Source organism: Chelmon rostratus, chromosome 20 (assembly GCF_017976325.1).
Source record: "Chelmon rostratus isolate fCheRos1 chromosome 20, fCheRos1.pri, whole genome shotgun sequence".
In the NCBI taxonomy this organism is placed as follows: Eukaryota; Metazoa; Chordata; class Actinopteri; order Chaetodontiformes; family Chaetodontidae; genus Chelmon; species Chelmon rostratus.
The window spans coordinates 22,933,133-22,954,894 of NC_055677.1; the positions used below are offsets into that span (position 1 = coordinate 22,933,133).

The window sequence follows — 21,762 nt, forward strand, 5'->3', positions numbered from 1 at the left end:
TAATAATAATAATAATAATAATAATCAAATAAAAAACATGAAACATAAGACCATAATTTTTACTTGTTTTGTTGTTTTTACCTCATTGATCTTTAATGCATTTTCCTGGTGTATTCTTATTAGCACTATCTAGTGCTATTTTATATATATATATATATATATATATATATATTATCAGTTGTCAGTTATTTTTAATGCAAAGTTGACATTAAATGTCCTAATTAGCCTATTTTTGTTTCATATTTTCACCTTCTTACAAACTCAATTTTTACTTGTAGCCTATATCAGTGTGAACAGATTCCTCAAACATAGAAAATCCATCATAGTCAAGAGATACTGAACTAGAAAATGCTTAACACGCAAACAACAGTTGCCCAACAAAAAATAGGAGAAGTGACACCTCTTGCATCTAATAGACAAACTTAGTGATTCTCCAACAACTCCGGAGCGACCTCCCATAGTCCGGCCAATGCGCTGCTGGAGAGCCGAGCTGTTTGATGGTGAGTCCACAAAGAAGTGTGTGGTTCTTTGAACTTTTCTTACTGGTGGAAGAAATACTTGTTTATTTAATAACCTTAAGGTCTTATATTGAGGTCAATTATACCATTGAGTCAAGGTAGTGTCCTCACCTTATTGGTCACTATGACCACCCACATCATTGTGTTGGATTGTGACCATTTCACATTTCACATTGGATACTGAATTGGTGACACTAATCTGGGGTGTCCACCTTGAAACTGCGGTGATTGTGTAGATCTTTTGTGAAGAGGCTGAAGATTTGTGTCAAGCATCCACATTTTAGAATTCGTAGCTTCTTTGCAACAATGCTTGAATGTCCACCACATGACCATTGGTTATGCTGATACTGAGTTTCATTGAGCTTTTGATTTTATTTTGTATCCTTTTATTTTTTATTTGTTAGGGGTTAGCCCCGAGTCACTTATTACTATCCCGCGCGTTTCTTCTTCTTATTTTTCATCTTCCTCCAAGTTTTCGTCCCTTAACTCGTCCCGCAGCTTTGAGAAAACCCTCGCAAATTATATATCAAAACGTGCGGTTTGTTCGGAATCGGTGTGCTATTACTTTTCTCAAATTTATCGCTTAAATTCTCAAATTTATCGGTAAATTTCCCATAAGAAATGAATGGGGAATTTCCTCAAATTTCAGCCTTTTTCAATTGTCCGCTGCTTCGCCATACTTTCTCCTAGAGACTTCATTCAAACTTTAAAACGTAGATAATTTTGTCGGCTCGAAATGAACCTCGGCACATTTTTTGATATCTCTTACGGTTTTCGAGCTACGACCATCTGAAGACCATAAAGATTCTCACAAAAATGCTCAGATTTTCTCCCTCTACAGTGGGTGATGTCATCACTTAGAGTGAGACAGCCGGTGAGAAATTGCCTGAAATCCAAACGGTGAATAGGAGACACATAATTTTTGGATATTTTTGTAGACAAACTTGTCCTCTTTCGTGTGATGCCCTCGAAAAAGCCGAGAGACTTACTGAATTTAAATAGTGAGGCTTTTTGTGCAGCCAGCTCCCTCCTGCTCTCCCATTAAGTCCCATGTTAAAATTCAGAGCTGTTTTGGGAGCAAAGAAGAAATGCCTCCTGTCTTTAGATCGCCATAAAAAGAAAAGTTGTTGTCTCAGGAATAAAATGAGGAGATGGTCGGACTCAGGAAGGTCTCGGGAGTCCAATGATCTATAGTACACTCTGATACGAGGTACGGTTCTCTCACCAGAGGATTTAGTTCAGGAGGTTTCGCCGAACCCAAATCTCACTGCATACAATACAAACTCCTGTTCTCTGAGTCGCAGCCTGCCGGACAGTGTCTTTTTAAGTCGACCATTTTGTCATTTTTCTAAAGAATATCTGGACATAAAACACATGTACATCTGGCCCAGACTTGTCCGCATCTCACAGTGTAATCGGTTTTTTGATAGCAGCTACGGTTTTGACACAATCGCAAGTTGTTCGGAAGAAACCGACAGCGAAAAAACTGCTTTTCAAGGGAAGAGCTGAACAGGGGCAACTGTCATTTATACACATACCGGTCAATAACCCATGCACACACATCTGCAGGACAACAAGCCTGAGAATGATTATCTTAACGAGCTCAGTCAAAACAAGACAAAAAGACAAAAACCCAGATTCATGTATGGATACATGGAGCAATTAAGATAAATCGCTACAATTACGTGTAGATATTTGGTTAGTAAGGAAATGGACAAAATTGATTCTGACAGACAATAAGGTCATCTCTATTAAAGTCAATATTGACGGAATTGGCTTCAGAGACTCTGGGCTCCTGGAAATTGTTTCAGAAATCACTTCAGAATTAAACTGATTTTAACAGACATTAGACAAATAATTAGAAAGTGTACTGGACAAGGGCATTTAATATGAATAAATGTAGATACTATTAGGGTTTAATGAAATTTGAAACTAGGAAAGTGGCAATAAAAAATAATTATTGAAAATTATTATAATAAATTATTATTAGAATTATTATTAGCACCATTATTGTTCTTATTTTGGATCTTATTGTTCCTTATTTGCACCTTCATTTGCTGTTTGCGACTGTGTGTCGGATGTTTTCTCTTTCCTCTTCACCCTCTACACATTGGACTCCAGACACAACACAACCAGTTGCCACCTCCAGAAGTTCTCCGACGATACAGGGAACTCATCACTAACTTTGTCAACTGGTGTGGACTAAACCACCTGCTAATCAACGCTGCCAAGACCAAGGAGATGGTAATAGACTTCCGCAGGAAAGTACCACAGACTATACCGGTGTGCATCCAGGGTTTGGACATTGAGATCATGGAGGAGTACAAATACCTGGGTGTCCACCTTAACAACACACTGAAGTCCTGTATAGAAAGGGCCAAAGTCTTCTCCATCTTTCGAGTATGTAGGACATTACTGAGGACTGGTCAGGAGAGCTGGCTCTGTCCTGGACTGCCCTCTGGCCACCACTGATGATGTAGATGAGAGGAGGATGTTAGCCAAGCAGACATCGATCATGGACAACCCCTCCCTCCCCCTGCTTGACAGTGGGGGCCCTTAGCAGCTCCTTTAGTAAGAGACTGCTGCATCCAGTGTGTAAGAAGGAACGCTACGGCAGGTCCTTCATTCCATCAGCTGTCAGATTATTCAACTCCAGCACCACTTTACATAAAACTGTGTTGATGTTGTTTGACATATAATCTGTTGTTTGTTTCTCGTCATTTATGGCAACATACACTCATATCCTTACATTTTTGTGCAAAATTACATATTTTTCACTGTTTTGTATATTTTATTCTTCTGTGCAATAGTATAAACATTATTTATTATTATTTTTAATCTGAAGGCAGCATAGATTGTTTTTTTTCCCACAGTAATTGGGGCAATATGTATTTTTTACATATTTTTTAGATATTTTTTCTACATATTTTTTTTTATATAGCCAAAATTTAATTTTGCTTGTATAATATGTACATATACTGTATATAGTCTACCTTTTTATTTTGTATTTCATTTTTTTTAATAGCTCTATCTCTGTTGCTATTTTTCTTCCCACTGCTGTTACATGCTGCTGTAATGCCCAAATTTCCCCGGCTGGGGATAAAAAATGTTTTATCTTATCTTCTTGTGTAGCAGGGTGTGACATTAACCATAGCCCGTGACTACAAAAGTTATGCTCCAAATATCTCCTGTTGGTGGCCCACTGTGGCCAACAACTTTTTTCAGGTCTCTCTTGAGAATGATACTGCATGTCAAAATGAGACTACCAATCTTGTTACCAGTTTCTTTACTGGCACATTGTAACATTTTGGTATACTTTATTATCATGCTGCAGCATGTGCTCTGCTCTCTGTCACTGCTAAGCTCCTCCACCGAGGCTCATTAAAATAAGTGCAATAAAACCTTTGCGAGTAAAAAGCCAGTACTTTAACAAAACACCTGTTCAGCAAGCATAAACATATGCTTTATATATACAAGAGGGTTCTGGATTAATGTAGACAGAAAATAGCATGTTATATATTCTGCAACTATTTATTAGATTATTATTCATTAATTGAAAATTCCATATTAATAAAGATAGGTCAGGAACCAAGTCAGATTTCTGTCAAGAAGAGACCTTTAAGTTATTAAATGAACAAGTATAATATGCTAATGTGGCAGGATAGAGACCTGTGGGTGAGCCTGCCTAATTGGCAACATCACAACCAACCACTAGGGGCGCACCGTTCTATAAAAGGGGTCGATCCCTCCCGGCCAGTTCTCTCTCGCTGCTCCTGACGGTGACGTCATTTCCGGGTCGGACCTTTGCGCGTGGACAGGTAACGCGGTTTGTCTGTTCACCTGCTGCTTTTGGCTCATGTGGCAGGGAGTTAATATTTGTGTGTCATGCAAAGCGGCTGACTTGGGGCTTCCAGAGACTCCTGTGTGTGTGTCACCTAGATGGCCCGCTGCGGTGAGTTTCTCTCCCTCTCTGTAAACTGCTAGTCATGACAGCGGCTAATAATTGCTTGATTGTAGGTGAACGCCAGTAGCTGCGCGATTCTCTCCCTCTTTCTTTGGTGTGTCATATCCAGCCAACCCTGCTAACGGTTTGAAGCCTCCAGCATTCCTAATTGTTGTAAGCAAGTGTGAATATGTAGTTGATTATTTGTCGGGTCCTCAGATCCCAGCCGCCCAACAGTGTATGAGCGTCGTTTGCCGAACCATGCGCGAGTGACGTCGGCATCAGCTGATCGTGTGCGCCGGATTTAAAGGGACACATCGCCACAGCTACAGGGGGCTACTGCTGCTTTGTCTTTGTACCATTTTGTCTTCGTACCATTTTGTCTTACCGCTGCTTTGTCTTACCGCTTTGTCTAAACTCTTTGTCTCTGTACTGCTGCTTTGTCGTACCGAAGCTTTGACCACTGCTTTGTTGGCAGCCCTGTTTTCCTTATTTTATGTGTTGCTTTTGGTGCAATACTTTCTGTTTTGCTTTTCATGCGTTTGCTTTGCACCAATGTTTTAATTGGCATTTAACGCACCTATTTTAATGAAGTGATTGAATAGTGGGGTTAGATCCTCTCTACATTTGTTTTGTTTTCATTTTTGTCCTATTAGTTACTTTATTCAGTTTCGTTGTTTGTTTACTTATGTAATTTCTTTGGTTTTGATATTTTGGTTGGGCAAATTTGTGGTTGCTAGTTTGTATTGTTTAGTGGCTGATTTGTATGTAAGTTTTGGATATTTCTGTTCATTGAATTTTGTTGTGACCCCACTAATTTCTTTGTTTTCCTCTTTAGTTGCTGAGGTCCGGTGGTGGTGGTAACCTGGTGGCGCCAGTTGATCAGTTTCAGTTCTACACTTCCTGGAAAACATCTCCAGCTCTTCAACATTCTTGTTGGCAGGTAAGACGAAGGCTGATCACTGACTTACAACAATTAAGAGACATAATTGGAACAATCAGAATGTTTCAAAACAAAGATTCTGGGGTAAAAACTTGTAAATGAAATGTGCAGTACAGAAAAACTGGCTGAAGTAATAAATACCACCTTGCCTCCTACTACAGAACATAAAACATTTTTTAATACCATGCATCTGTGAATCCTTCCCCATTTTTTGTCAACGCGAGGAACCTCTGGATCACGTTGAATCCGATAGCAGCACTCATCCTGGCTAGATGAATGAGCCCCTGTCCTGCTCCCTCTTTTAGCAGGAACAGCATACTCTGCAGGCCGCAGTGCGGATGGTTCCAGAAGAAACCAACACTGCCTCTACACTGGCTAACAGACCTGCTGGTGTGACAGTTGACACCATGGCATGGAAGACGCCAAGTTGTTGATCACTAACCCTAACCCAGCTGGTCAAAAAGAGGTGATGTTTTGCATTTGAGAATTTTATGTTCTTTTTATCCTGTAAAACATTATATTCCTCACCTTAAACAAAGTGAAAAGAGGATCTCTCCTGACATGCTCTCTGGCATTAATGCTTAAAGTGCCCAGCTTTATGTAACACATTAACAATGATGCTGCATAAGTATTTGGGATTTAAGTTTTTGCATTAGTTTTTTGAGATGTTAAAAAAAAAAATCTCATGCCTTTTGCATCTTGTACAAAAGACCAGATTCTGTTGAAGGACTAAACTCCCCATATCCCCGTGTCTTTCCAGTTAGATCATTTTTACTTTCCTGCATGATCATTTAACTGTCCTCTGACTGACACTTCACAACACACACAACACACCTGAATTGTATTCTGTATTTTTCCTTTTGAAGTCACTGTTCCATTTGTTTTTTAGCTTTTTCCTTTTCAAACTTCATTATCAATCCAGACTTCTTCATCAGACAACACTGACTCCACCACTTAAGTCGCAATGTGACTAATATTTTCCTTGAACTCTGACTTGTTAGACCTATTGTGACTTTGTTCTCCTGATCATTGCTGTTTGCCTCCAGTGAATCCTACATCTTTCTCTGTGATTCAGCCAGCCGAGAGGCTCTGCTGTCTGCTCAGGAATGGGGCAGCTCCACCGGCTCTTTCTAAGCAAGGACGAAACAAAGCTAATTTTTCAGCAACGGGAAAATTAGAGAATTTACTTTTTAGCAGGGCTAACTAGTGATGACACGTCCGTGACATTATATTTAATAACTACTAGGCTCTCAAGCAGCTGATTGACTTTCTCTGGATTGTCTAGAAAAATCACGTCAGTTCTGTTCATTCTGGTTGCAGATTTCATTCAGATTCAACACTTTCATACCCAATACAGCGGTGCTGTTCCAACATACTGTGATTTTTGATGCATAAATAAAGCTGTATTCACAATCTCTCTCTATATATATCTATATCTATAGATATAGATATATAGTCTATGAGGTATGAAGCCAAACACAAGCTGAAAGAATCTTATAAAAAGATCAGATGGCCATTGCTTAGCAGATGAGAAACTTCCATCGTCTTTTGTCAAATAAGTGATAATACTATACACAGAATTTTGTTCAAAGTGAGAAAAGGTGTATAATGTCTGTCTTAAATTTCATAAACTATTTGATATTCAAAGCTCATACGATGTTGTAGGTGATAGTTTGTACATTACACCATACCATTTACAATGTTTTAAATAAACGGTACTTTTGAAAATATTTTTTGTTGTAATGAATTCCTCCAATTAACATTTTTTTTCCAGTGTGGATAGCCTGACACTTTAGGGAGTGAAACTAACACTACCCAAATAGTAAAAGAAGTGTTATTTGTCTCATCCTTTAGTGTTACTTGCGAATTGAAGGATGAACTCTGTCACAGTGTTAAGTGTTTATTTTATGTGTTAAGTGTTAATTTAACTCTTTAGAGTGTAGAAACCTGAAAAAGTGTTGACACTTTTTGCTGTGTACCCTTGGGTTTCCTGCTCCTTTGATGTGCATGTCACGGCCCTGGCCATGTCACAGGTTTCCTTGTTTCCTTTTTTCTTGTCCTCTGTTTCTCCCCCTCCCCCTGTCTGGGCCTGTGTGATTGTGCTGTGGGCGTGGCAACTCCCTCACTCTCCTGGGTCCCTGATCGCTGTGATTCAACTCACCTGCTCCCTGCTGCTCACCTGACATCCATCCAGTAATCAACCCTGCAGTATAAAACACCGGCTCTCCTCTCCAGTCTTCGCCAGATCGTTGTCTACCAGTGTCACGTCACGTTAGAGGCCGCCTTGGAATTGTGTATTCCACTTCAGCTTGTTGTGTTTGTGAGAACTGACTTTGTCTTTTTCCCTGTCTCAGGATCACCGCCTGCCTGCCTGCCATCACTTCCAGCCAACTCAAACCCCTCCCAGCCTGGTTAGCTTCCCTGCCTTCAACCCACTCCCTCAGTCTCCATTCTTTGTAATAAACACCTTTTTGCACTCTCCTTTTGAGTCTGTGTCCTGCATTTGGGTCCTCCTCTGTGTTTGCAACAGTGCAAAGTAGAAATATTCTATATGAGGGCTCTGAACATTTTTACATCTGAGATAAGGTTTATTGTACAATCATTGGCATGCAAGTCATAGCCATTCTAATAAGAGGGGTGGTCTGGAAACCATCTGAACAACAACATCTCACCTTGACAAAGTTGTTAACTTTATTGGCTGTCTCACATGGTTTGAGGAGATCACTAACTTCATGTACATATATGTGTGTGTGTATGTCAGTGTGTAAATGTGAGTAAATAATATGTAGATGGTTATATACATTGCACTTTGTACGTTGTGTAATTCTGGTCAGGAGTATTATCTTGGATTACAAATGGTCGAGCCTGAATGAGTACAACTGAACAAGCCTGACACTTGTTAGATGCATATTATACTGATGTTTAAGGGATTTAGTGATACAACCACTAGAAGTTTCCAAATTAAGAACATTTTAAATCCTAGAACGTCCTATAATAAAAATATAGCACAACAGTATGATGGAAAATAATGCCTGATACTAGCAGCTGTAATACTGAGAATTCAACCATCAATATTGTTTGTTCTAAAATTGAAATTGTTGCTTTAGTACCACCACCAAAAAATTGTTCCCACAATTTAGGCAAATTAGGATCGAAGAAATTGTTTCAAAATGTCACATTTACAGTTCCTGTTGAAAAAGTTTATGATGTGACTATATCAAATATTATTCATAATGTTATTTTGATCCCTTTTAAATGACACTGAAGGCAAGGTTTTGTTAAAATCTTTATAAGGATAATTGTTGCTTATATTCATCTGCACAGTGGTAACCCACTTCTAACATCTACAAAGCACATGCACACAAAGTCACATGAAGCAAGTTACTCATCATCTACAATCATGTGAAGGGCATCCTTACTCAGTGATAAAGTTAACCATCATTGGTAATATGTGGTGTTCTTTATGGTTGCACTGTCAGGTCAAAGTCTTGGCAGAGGGGATTAGAGTGTGGCAGCACATCAAACCCCAAAGTAAAGTTGTTTCAAGTTATGTGGGCAACACATGTCTTTTCTATGGCTGTAACACTGCGGCTCTCATGGCTGTTCTTCATGCTCATTTTTCTTCTGGTGGGGCTGCAAGGAGAGCCAAGGGACACAGAAAAAAGAAGAAACAAGAGGAACGTTAGCAATGAACAGTGAGTTTGGGTTTGTAGAGAACAGGGGAATGTCTTATATAGTGATGGATCAGAAAATATTTGCTCCATCAGTATTACTTGTCAGACATATCGCTTTGTTTTATATAAAAGTGATATAGCCATTAAGGTTTTGAAACTATGCAAAAAATGTGTTGTACTGTCTAGTGTTAGCTTTTGGTATTTATTTGATTAGATTAGATAAGACTTTATTATTTATTAATTGCAAAATGGAGAAATTCACTCTTACAGAAGCTCTTCAGAATGTACTGGGACGACAAGAACAATAAAGGTGCAAATAAGAACAAAAGGAGCAATAAATTACAACTGTGAAACCACAAAAAGAATTTCAAAAATGTAAAAAGAAAATAAGGTATCCTATGTACAGTACATTTAAGAAAATATAGAAAGTGTCTTTTGCCCAGCAGTAGTGGATTTGGATGTTTGGATGTTTGTTATCAAAGAGAAACAGAGGTTACTGCACATAATAACTATACAGTAGAGTTGTGCAGTCTGACAGCGGTGGGAATGAATGACCTGCGGTAGCACTACTTTCTGCACTGAGGGTGTCTTAGTCGGCCAACATTAATTAATAATTAATGTTGGAATTCTTGCCTTGGTCAACTAAAACAAATATATGTTGATGTTGTGCAGTTTTTGTTCCACTTATTAGAGCTTTTTTGCAGGGTTCCCACTGATTAAAGCCCTTAGGGAAATAGGGGAAATTATAAATTGTCTGAAAATTACATGAGGTTCATTGTAGGAGTCCTGATAGAATGTGCATTTTTGAAAAAGCCTATCCTACACCTGTTGTACGACCTGAACTGTGATTGACCTAAATACAATTACTCTGTACAAAAAAATATTTGCACGAAGTCTGTTGATGGACTTTCGGTCATTTGACCCTGTAGGCCTCGTATGCTGTCAGACAATGGTCACCTTGTCTTCACAACTGGTAACAATAAAGAGATCCACTTCCAGACGTCAGCATCAGGCCGAGTTAAAGTGGATAATGAAGACCTCACCCAACTTTTGAGTCAGGTAAGTTTAGACTGTTTCCCTTGATAACAGGAAGACTCGATGTGATGGAAAACAATAGCCCAGCAATGCATAAGATCAAGCACAGGTCAGATCTTTATACAGTGGAAATTTTAGTGATAGCGAAATGTTCAACAAACAAGGAAACTGAACAGAAATTCACTGCAGATACAACTTTTGTGATTATTTCTATTTCTTGACTTATTTCCTGGCTACAGCGACTAGGAAGCATAGTATGTACGAGGTCACAATCATAATAAATGTTCAACTCAATTGAATTGTATTATGGGGCCTTTATGGAAAAAAAAATCACACAAACAGAAAAGTTGTGATTTTGGTTGAATGCATACAGGAATACATATATGTATGCATATATATGTATATGTATATTTGGTACGTTTTTTATAATTAATTAATAATTAATGTTTATTTATATTTTTGCCTTAGTTCCTCATGCTTTTACATATACACAAGTATATATATATGTGTGTATATATACACACATAAACATATATGTATATATATGTGTACGTGTACATATTTACACACACACATACAGTCATGTGAAAAAAATTAGGACGCCCCATTACATATTCAGTTATTCATTAAGAAATGTTCACATATCGATGTTTAATCTTGTTTTATTAATCTCTAGAAAAGAAAGTGATCGAATTACAGGTCAACAACAAAAAATAACACTGTTTTTCTCATTAAGCAAAAGACGTCACCATAAATGCATATTCTAACTGAGGAAAATGTTAGAGCACCCTACCCCCTAATACCTAGTCTTACCCCCTTTGGCAGAAATAACTACAGTGAGACGCTTCTTGTAGCCCTCTACCAATCTCTGACATCCGTCTTAGGAAAGTTATCCCGACTCCTCAATGCAGAATGCTTTAACCTGTGTGATGTTTGAGAGGTTTCTTGAATGCACAGCCCGTTTCAGCCCCCCACAGCATCTCAATGGGATTAAGATCTGGGCTTTGACTGGGCCATTCCAGGACTCTGCAATTCTTAGTTTTCAGCCAGTCCATGGTGGATTTACTGGTATGTTTAGGGTCATTGTCATGTTGCAGGGTCCTGTTCTGCTTCAGTTTCAACTTTCTTACTGATGGTCTCACATGTTCTTCAAGCCCCCTCTGATACACTGTAGAATTATATGATGGTGAGCTGGCCAGGTCCTGTTGCTGCAAAGCATCCCCAAACCATGACACTTCCATCTCCATGCTTCACAGTTGGTTCGAGGTTCTTCTACTGGAACGCAGTATTTGGTGTGCACCGAACATGTCCTCTGTTCAACTTTACACTCATCTGTCCAAAGAACATTATTCCAGAAGTCCTGTTCTTTGTCTACGTTGTCTCTAGCAAACATCAGTCTGGCCTTAATGTTTCTCTGAGAGAGCAAATGCTTCTTCCTTGATAGTTAAACGTGTGCAGTCTCTGTCTGGTTGTACAGGCATGCACTTTCACATCAACAGTTGCCAGAGCCTGCTGTAGGTCCTACATGTTGGCAGTTGTTTTAAATGTCCTCTACTTGTACACTATTTTTGCAGACAGTGGAAAGACTGATTTAAAGCTCTTTTGAGATGTTTTTAAATCCCTTACCAGACTCATACGCTGCAACAATCTTCTTTCTGAAGGCCTAAGACAAGTCTTTTGATACCACCATGGTGTTCACTCAACACTCAGGAGTACACCAAACTGAATGACTGAGGTTTAAATAGGGCAAGTCTCTTTCAAAATGCTAAGCTACAATGTAGTAATCATGTGCACCCGTTGTGATACATCTGTGTGTGATTTCAGCCAATTTAAGAGGGAAAAAATGTGGGAGTGTCCTAATTTATTCCTCAAAAGAAATTGCATTTTTATTTTATTACATTTTACACAAGACTTTAAAAATATATTCTTCAGTTTTACTTGTTTAGTTGAATGGCTTGAATCTCTCAGTAGATATCAATATCCATATGTTTAAATTTGTCAAAAAACACACATCAGTAAAATCCACAGAGACAAATCAATGTATTTCTGTCCCACCTCAAAGTTAAGGTATATGTCTTATGTGCGTACATAAGATCAATTTGCCCTGTATGAAATTCTTTCCTTCCTATTCCTAAACAGGAGTAGCTACAGTCACTGTCCAGTCCTGAGCATGGTTTGCCCAGTTCCACTGTTACTCCAGTGCTGCTGGCATTGAGTAACAGAAGTTTGAACAAACTAAAATATATAATAATTTTTATGCAAATAGATGCTTGCAGATGACTATATGTGGGACCTATTAGCTGGAAAATACAATAGGACCACAGCATGAAGCCTCACACTAGTCCAAATTCAATAAAAACTGATAACAATACCACAAAAACTGAATATTTTCAGGTTTTCTCTAACGGTGTATTTAGTCGGTCTAGAAAAAGTGCCAATTTACCATATGTTTCTAATCTAAAGTTTTGCATTCCATATGCATATTTATACATATATTCTGGCTATATTTTTTTTTCATTGAGACCATTTACTACAGTATATTCATTACTTGTCATTTATCACAAAATCTCCATGTGCCAGATTGTGATTGGTCAAGTGAGGTGTAATTAGAAACCTGAGACTCCAAAGAGTAATTGGAGGCAAAATAGTTCCCTTCTGCATTAGTTTTTGGAATTTGTAAGTTGGAAATACTGAAGACAAGAGAAAGACTAGCACATAGCCAAACATTTTGAAAGGAGAAAACAGCTTTGTGTGGATTACTATCTTGTTTTGACCCAATATCTTTACTGCAGCGATCATGTGGGCCTTTGTTGACTAGTTGCCCAATTTTGCCATAATTTTGAACTCATTTGTTTGTCTGCTATTAATATTTATTGTGCTTTCTGTTGTGATTGTATCTTGAAATGGTTTGAATCAATCAATTCATGAGAATCTAAGCTTTGTAACGGTGTAAAGTATAGCATGAATATAAACGTGAATGTAACTATGTGTCAAAAGACTGGAAGACAAATAACTGCGTGACAACTGCATATAACTACTACATGAAATGTAGCCCACCTGCAGGGCATCAGAATATTTATATATGGTATCGTGTGTATGCCTTTGTTTTATTTTATTTCATTTATTTTATCTGCATAACTGTGAAAATGTACACAGATGTGCTGAAAACTAAACAAGATGAATGAACAGCAGAACATTTGAAGCATTGGTATTGCTACTTATTGTTTAAATTCTTCAAACACCACAGAATTAAAAAATAATCCTAGCAAATAACCAATATTTTAATATATTTTGTGCTCGACAGAGGGAAGCAACTCAATTGGCCAAAATTAAAGGTGCTAGCCATACTGAGCGGGTTTTGGGCGGGTAAGCGGGTGAACAAAGTGATTTAGTTATTCAGCTAATTTAATTCTGTTTAAGCAAATAGTGAGACCAATCTCATCATCATTACTGCAGAGAGGACTTATCGTTAACAAGTACAAAGTCAATTCAGTCAGTTCAGACAATGACACATTTCAGTCTCTGTAATAGTATGTAATGGTCAATGGTGTTGAATGCAGCAACAAGATCTAACAGGGTAAGTACAGAGACGAGTCGTTTGTTTAGAAGATAATTTGTAACTTTCACAAGTGTTGCCTCTGTGCTAAGATACACTTAACTCAAAATCCTCAAATAAGCTATTGTTATGTAGAGAGTCATGCAACTAATTGCAGACTGTTTTCTCAAGGATCTTAAAGGGAAGAAAGAAGGGAAATGTTATATATAATTGTCTCTAGTTGGCTAAAACCCCTGGATCAAATAGGCTTCTTCAGAGGAGGTTTAATTGTAGCTACTTTAAAGGACTGTGATACATAGCCTGTTAATAAAGACAGATTAATCATATCTAGTAGACAGTGATAGGTAGCTCTTCTTATTTATTATCTACTAACTTCTTTCAGCACCATAGATGGGATGAGGTCTAAGAGACAGGTTTATGGTTCCGATGAATCGTTGAAGTTAGTTGGTGAATGGGAGAAAAGTAGACTTAGAAAAGTACTCAGAATATATAGCATATATAGGAATTTGTTCAAGAGTTCACTATACACCCTTTTTACGTTTGTTTTGAATTTAAGCATTTAACATATGCCAAAGTGGAAATGCCAGAAATTCTAGAAAATCTAACAGCAAAAAGTTAGTTTGAGGTGGAAAAGTTGGTGTATCAATAAAAACAAAATGCAACTCAGTGCAATGGAAACAGACTTAGTGAATAAATCATGATGTACATGAAGCATGTGACTTAGACATCCAGTGACGCCTTCCGTCCACTGAAGAGACAATTGAGAGACTAACTGAGAGACTATCAGACTAACGCTCATCAAATTAATACATGAAACAAACATAAAAGCCATATGTCCATTGTGTTTTCTAAATAGTTTTTTAGCGAGTTTTAACTGGCACTCGTTTAATTCCCCCTTTCGCATGCAATCGCACATGACTTTTCTCAGTAAACCAACTTTTAATAATTGCATAATACTCACATTTTAGGTCTCTGTGATGGAGAAAAGAAAAACATGGACACAAAGAATCTAAGCAAAGCAGAAAAAGCATCTGCTCCTTCAAGAGCAGAAAATAGTTTAAACTGTTAGAGTCAGGGATTGAACCACCAACCTTCTGATGAGTAAGTGACCATTCATACCTACTGAGCCACAACCACATTGTGATTATATGCCTATCACCATCTTCATTATGTAGGCTATGTTGCAACCAGACACAGCATGGGGACAGGGTTTCACCTGCAGTGATTTTATTTAAAGTATGTTCTTGACATCTCAAATGTCTGCCTGCATATGTTCTCTGCTGCCAATAAACTGCCACCTTCTTGCTACAGATGCAGCAAACAACAGAACAAGCGTTCTCCTACTACAACTTGCTACTCAGGCACCACTTGTTGGAGAAAGCCATTCCCAAACATCAATACTGCTGAGAATAACAGTGCAGCCTAAAGACATCTGTACATTTAGAATATATGCATTGCCTGTATGTACAGAATGCACTCCAAATTGAATTATGCAGAATTATGTGTTGAAACATGAGTGGAGAAGCTAATGTTTAGTTTTTTTTATACCAGACTGTAATTGTCACTCTGCTGTGCAGTAATGCAACAGACTGATTCTTGTCAGTAAACTGAGTTGTCATTCTCAATCTCTGGTTTCAACAGAGCTGCTCACTTTCTATCCTTCTTGCTCATTTATCATTACTATGTGTGCAATTCACCAGTCTGGTGTTGACAAAGTAGCTAAACAGCAGGTCAATATTGGGATATGATTGTCCCTGGTCTGATGTGTCAGTATCTAGCACGAGCAGGTTAGGATGTTCCAAAATCAAACTGACAGACTTTCAGAAGGGCAGGTGTGGTCGTTTGAGATTCTTCCCTCTTGTTGATGTAGCATTAATCAACACAGATCCTGATGAACATTTGGTACCTTTTACTGATTAAAGAATTAACCCACCCTGAGGTTGTCGTCCACATGTCCTCTGGGTCAAGGAAAAGGCCTGCAAGATTCATGATGAACAAAGAAATGCTGAGCAGCGATAGGGCAGAACCTAAGTCAGTTGATTTTTTTTATTGACAATGGCATATGTTTGTTCACTTGGCAAATGGAGAGTGGGAGTGGCCATAGTTATGTTCTCATAGCTTTGATTTAATGCCACTGGGTTTTCATACCACACTGGTGTTCCTATGAATATAAGAGTCATGTTGGCATGGGAAAACCAAGAGCAAAACACTCAGACTCTGCTAGGTGATTTATTTTGTAATTCACCTGTGGCTCATTTAGTGATGTAAAAATCCTAAATTGCATACTTTTCACAAAATTGAAATTTGGGATTGCAGACCAGATGGTCATGATTCTTTTGAGATCCATACAAAAGTCTATATTGGATTCTACACACAGGAAATCTAAAAAGTCCTACTACTGTCTTTCGAGGGACAAATCTACCTTCTCTACACTCATGTTGCTGTACCTTGGTGCATTCTTCAATGCATGTTTCTCTGGAACAACTTTGGGTAATGTTATTGGGGCTTCCACACACATTATGCATTATTATGCGTTAGAAGTTTTTTACAGTCTTATACAGTGTACCATGCCTATTTATACCACCCATTTCAGTTGGCCCTTTCCCAATGTTTAACTGATAATTTTTAAACTTTGTTGCTTAGGTTACGTCTTTCTTGCTCGTCTACATCTTTCACCAAACTATCTAGTTTGATCATAGTGATGATCATAGTATCATCATAAAAATCATGATACACAGGTATCAAAGTCAGAATGGTTTTCACTGTGGTTATAATTGGATGTGCAGGAGCTGTGGTAGTCAAAACTGGTGTTGCAGTAGTTGAAGTGAAACTGAAAGTAGTATTTTTGTTATTTTGTGTGGTTTTGCTTATTTGACAATGCTGGCACAATATTTACTCTGGGTTAGAATGTGTGTGTTTGCATCATACTCATCTGATTCATGGGCTCTGGCTTCCTTCCAAGGTGGCTGATTCACTTTCTGGATGCTTGCATTCAGGATCTTTGGCGTCCTTATCATCCTTTCCAACTCTGGCTTCTCCTGTTCCAGGTTGCCTACCACCCACATCACATCATTTTTATTACTCATAGTGTACCGCCCTCCTTGTACTTATTCTGAATTTAGATCTACATTTTCTGAGCTTCTATCAGAATTAGTCTTTAAAACAGGCAAAGTAAGCATTGTAGGTTATTTTAATGTCCATGTGGACATTGATAATGATAGAACCACATTCTGGACCTTGCTCTGACATATAGCATTGGAATTGAGCACTTAATAATCTCTTTACAGAATCCTCTTTTATCATCATCATTTGATTACTTTTGAATTCCGATTACCAGACTACCAGATATATATCTGTCAGATAAGCATCTGATGGGTAGGACACTTTCCATATAGAGCAGGTGCAGACCAAACTCTTTATTTACAGAGACCCAACAACGGCAGTGGCAAGGAAAACTTCCTTTTAGTAGACAGAAACCTCGAGCAGAACCGGGGACCGGGTGGGCGGACGTCTGCTTCAAATGGTTAGGAGAGAGAGAGAGAGAGAGAGAGAGAGAGAGAGATGGACAGAAATGCAATCATAGTATTGACAGCTCTAATAGATTTGTAGCTATATGAAGTACATATGGTATAGTATATACATGTGTGATATTTTCATGTATGTGATGTATTTACATATTAGTAGCAGATAGTATATGAACATAACACAGCACTATTGATCTAATAATAATGGTTGAATAGCTAATTATCATAGAAGTTGCAGTAGATGTTCAGCAGGGTCATGGCAGGAGATGCAGCTGTAATCAATAATCTAGGTTCAGCCACTCTCCATGCAGACTCCTGTGAGAAGAGAAAGCACAAAGACTCCGGGGAAGAAGCCAAGTCAGTAACATGCCTTAGTAGGACAGGAACGCATACAGATGTAGAGGGAGAGAAGAACAGAAGTCCCCCGGCAGCCTAATCCTATGGCAGCAAGACTAGCCTGAGCCAGCCCTAATTGTAAGCTTTATCAAAAAGGAAAGTTTTGAACCTGCTCTTAAATGTAGAGAGGGCGTCTGCCTACAGGACAGTGACTGGAAAATGGTTTCAAAGGAGAGGAGCTTAATAACTAATGGCTCTGGCTGCCAATCCGGGAGACTTAAAAACCACCAGTAAGCCTGCATTCTGGGGTCGCAGTGTGAGGTAATAGGGTACTATGAGCTCTGTAAGATAAGATGGTGCCTGACCATTTAATGCCTTGTAGGTAAGGAGAAGGATTTTAAATTCTATTTGAGATTTTACAGGCAGCCAGTGCAGAGCGGCTAATATTGGAGAAATATGATCCCTCTTCCTGGTTTTTGTCAGAACACGTGCCGCAGCATTCTGGATTAGTTGGAGAGTATTTAGCAACAAATTGGGACAGCCTGATAGTAAGGAATTGCTGTAATCCAGCCTGGAAGCAACCAATGTGTGCACGAGTTTTCCTGTATGTTTTGAGACAGGAAGTGACCTTCTACTTGTTGGCCTCCCCAGCAAGGTTAGGGAGGTTGTACTCTCATCGTTGTTGTGGATTTGGTTGTTGCAAATACACACTGACAACAGAAAGTGCAGGACCAGAGGTCCGTTTCACAAAGCAGGTTTACTGAAAACTCCGAGTATGTTAACCCTGAAATGAGGGAAACTCTGAGTTTTCTGTTTCACATAGGAAGGTAAGTCAAACCAGAGAAAGAGGGGTAACTCAAGCCTGTTTCACACAGACAGAGGTAAGTTAAACTCTGAGTCAGTTACCGCAGTAAGTTACCGCAGTAACTGACTCTATGAACCTAACCTGGTCGGGACCAGGTTTTACTCAAGGAACCTCGAGTTTCTCTGTGTCTCCGCCCTCTTTCAACCACACACCGTATTTCATTTCCTCATTCATTCATTCAGTCGGCAGACGAGTTTTGGCATAGTTCTGCCGTCTGTTATTAAAAAAAAAACATTAAAAATATCAGTCAGTGGAAGTCCATTAGGCACAGTAGGTGGTGACTTTTTTCGTTCCATTGATGCTGTTGTGGAATCGAAAACTCAGAGTTTCCTATCTCAGAGTAGATCAACTCAGAGTTCAGGGTTACACTCAGAGTTTGTTGAACCTGCTTTGTGAAACGGACCCCAGGAGATGGAGGCCTCCTCTGTTTCTTGTTTGCACCTCTTAAGCTGTTGGATGAAGTGGGCAGCTGGATTGTCATTTTCAGCAATGTTCTCCATAGTTCAGCTCGATAAGCATTGAATTCAGTCCCATCTGCTGTGGGATTAATCATCCAGTCATTGCCACTATGCCGTTGTAGGTTCTCCAGATTGGGCACTCCAAGGATTTGACCCGCACAGCCTTAATGTCTCCCAAGGCCAACAGTTTGCTCACTGTTTCCTCTTTGAATGCCCTTATTCTTCCCCCCTCATTAATGTCAGGCAGCTTAAAGATCACCCCTGCAAGATCGAGTGTTTGCCACGGTATTAAATGATCTTGGGTACCCTTTTTCAAAAATTGGTAATTGACCAGGATCAGTATATCTGTCTGGTGGGTGGGTGTTAGGTCTATATCTGAGATTGTTGAACACCGTTGAACAAATGTATTATTTGTAGTTCCCCTTTCTCCTGGCCTTTCTTGCTTTAATCATTTGTTTCGTAATCTTTTATCTGAAGCTCCATACTCTCACACACATTTACACCAAATGTGTCTTCTTTTGGCCAAGCAGTGACTAATCCTTTAGTCCACTTTTCCCATTTTTCAGAAATATTCTAATGTCTGAATGTTAAATTCTCACAATTGTTACTGGTAATACATTCATTGCTGGTGTATTTGTTGTTTTCTAGGAACTTTATGGGTTTTTTTAAATGTTGTATTTATCACTGTAAATATTTTCCAAATCTAGTTTTATGTCTAGTGATCCTTTGAGAATTTAATAGCAAAATAAACAACTCAGTTGAGTCAAGAAATGAAGCATGAAATCAGCTGTTCAAGCAAACCAGTACAGAATTTGGAGAAATCTAGCAGCCAGACTCAATAAAATTAACTTTAAAATGGAGCAATAGGTACCAATCTTTTAATTTCTAAGGATTGAACCAATGAAAATATATTTTTAAATGTTTCTATTTCAAATATATTTTTTTTAACTTTAGTCAAGCTTTTGTCTTCCTATTTCACTGTCTCTGTCTGAGGAGAAGCAGATATAGAAGGAGATTGTATTTTCAGACATACACTGTCTGTAGAAGCGAGAGGGGAAGAGCGAGCTCCACCCCTCTAGGAGTCCTCACTCGTTAGTTCCCTAGTCTCTCTGTTTTGGCCGAGACATCTGAGGGTTTGTTTTATGCTTCTTCTCAATATAAACACTAGACACACTATAAAATGAGGATCAAATGTCTTGATGCAGAGACACAGCACAGTCACCTCTTGACCACTCTTCAATCCTGCCGACAACGGCAATTATGTTGTGGAGAGAAATGACACTGACAACAAGATGTAGCAGAGGCCGCCAGACTGGGGCTTTATTCAATGAGCTAGCACAGATGTTCAACAGCAAAGTCCTGTCGTCTCTTGGCTACAGTCATTATATTGTTTTGTTTTGTGTTTCCACTAATTAATGCATCTGATTAAGCTATCATGCTTGATCTGGTCTGATGGTATGTCCCTGCATTCACAACTTCAGTCATCCAGCCACTTCTTATTCATTAGTTGTTCATTGTATTTTTTTATGGTAGCATTTAGGTTTTTAATTGTCATGTTTATTTATTCATTTATTTGTTTCGTGATTGTGTATTGGTTATTTGTTTAGTAGTTACTAGTGTGTGTAGTAGTAGTTATTGTGTGTGTAGTTAGTAGTAATAATCCTTACAGCTGTTTACTGTCATTGGCTCCTTTTTTTTTTAAAGCAACAATCAGCTCATTGTTTTTGTTGACACTTCAGTTCAACACTAGAGTGAAAGAGGTGTGACTACCAGTCCAAGCTGTCTGTGGTCTGTTTGTGATGAGCGCCAATATCCAGAAGCAGAGTTTGGTACTGAAGCTCAAGCAGAGTGTGGTTCCCATCAGTTTCATGGGGGAGGATGTGTTGAATGTTGAGCTGAACTCTGCGTTCTGATGTAGGTGTTCTGTTCAAGGTGTCTGAAGACTGAGTAGAGGATACTGGAGATGGCATCCTCTGTGGACGTGTTGGTTCTGAATAAACTGGTGAGGTTTCAGGCTGGCAGGGATGTTGTCTGTGATGTGCTGGAAATAAAGTTTCTCATAGCATATCATTCTAATGACGGTGAGTGCCACGTGGGTTTTACATCATATACTTCAAATTTTAAAACTTTTAGTAAGTTAGCTATTTAGTGTAGACTAGTTGGATGTGCCACAAATCCAACATAAATAACAATTTGTTTCAAAGTGATGAATCAGACCACACTGTGCCTGTAAAGATTCACATTCATTCAGATCATGGTAGTTCTAAGTGCTTTACAAAGGCAAATGGACTTACTTGAGGTTCTAGAAGACATTTTGACTGTCATCTAAGAGGTGTCCTCAGATCTAATTGACTGGTGGGGAGTCCCATGCATTTATTCTCTTCTTGTTCACACCCTGGGAGTCATTGAGGTCACATGTGAGTTGTTGACCCACCCGACCCACGCCATCAGATGAACCAAGCAACACATGTGAGTCATGGTGTGAGTGGGTGTTATGGGAAGGGATCTCGGGACTGTATTTTAACTGGCTGATAAGTGGCATCATAGACCACCTCCTCTGTTGAGTCATGGTCGTTCCAGTTTGATGAAGATGGCTTCTTTCACTCTTTCAAACTATTAGTCTTCTCTGGCCAAAATGTGTACATTATTGTGCTCAAATGTGTGTCCACGGTATACAGATTTCTTTAAAGTACATGGAGGATTTCTTCAGAAACAATTTTGTCTTCAGCTTTCTTATACTGAAATGTCTGTAAATGAATATGATCTGATTTCAGATCAAAACCAACAAAGAAGACATTGATAACATTAAGTCTCATGGAGGTGGAGTTCCCCCTGATATCACCAACAAACTCAACCAGCTTGAAACCAAGGTAGGATGTTTAAGGCTTTTTTTTTTTTTTACATACTGCT

At 38.7% G+C, this 21,762-nt stretch overlaps 1 protein-coding gene and 1 long non-coding RNA gene across 3 annotated transcripts in view; both read left to right on the forward strand.

Annotated features, from left to right (window-relative positions):
- Positions 1 to 4,323: 4,323 nt before the first annotated feature.
- On the forward strand, positions 4,324 to 7,880 carry LOC121624084. Of its 2 annotated transcripts, XR_006007855.1 has the most exons (4): positions 4,324 to 4,470; positions 5,300 to 5,404; positions 5,710 to 5,870; positions 7,759 to 7,880. It is a non-coding gene; the product is annotated as an uncharacterized LOC121624084 (long non-coding RNA). The 2 variants fall into 2 exon arrangements; XR_006007854.1 differs by having other exon boundaries at positions 5,710 to 7,864.
- Positions 7,881 to 8,977: 1,097 nt separating this feature from the next.
- cubn (cubilin (intrinsic factor-cobalamin receptor)) overlaps positions 8,978 to 21,762 on the forward strand; it is a 144,549-nt gene continuing 131,764 nt past the window's right edge. The window contains exons 1-3 of the mRNA XM_041961353.1: positions 8,978 to 9,099; positions 10,008 to 10,137; positions 21,627 to 21,722. Coding sequence (XP_041817287.1) covers positions 8,978 to 9,099; positions 10,008 to 10,137; positions 21,627 to 21,722 — 348 coding nt within the window. The remainder of the gene's footprint in view (positions 9,100 to 10,007; positions 10,138 to 21,626; positions 21,723 to 21,762) is intronic.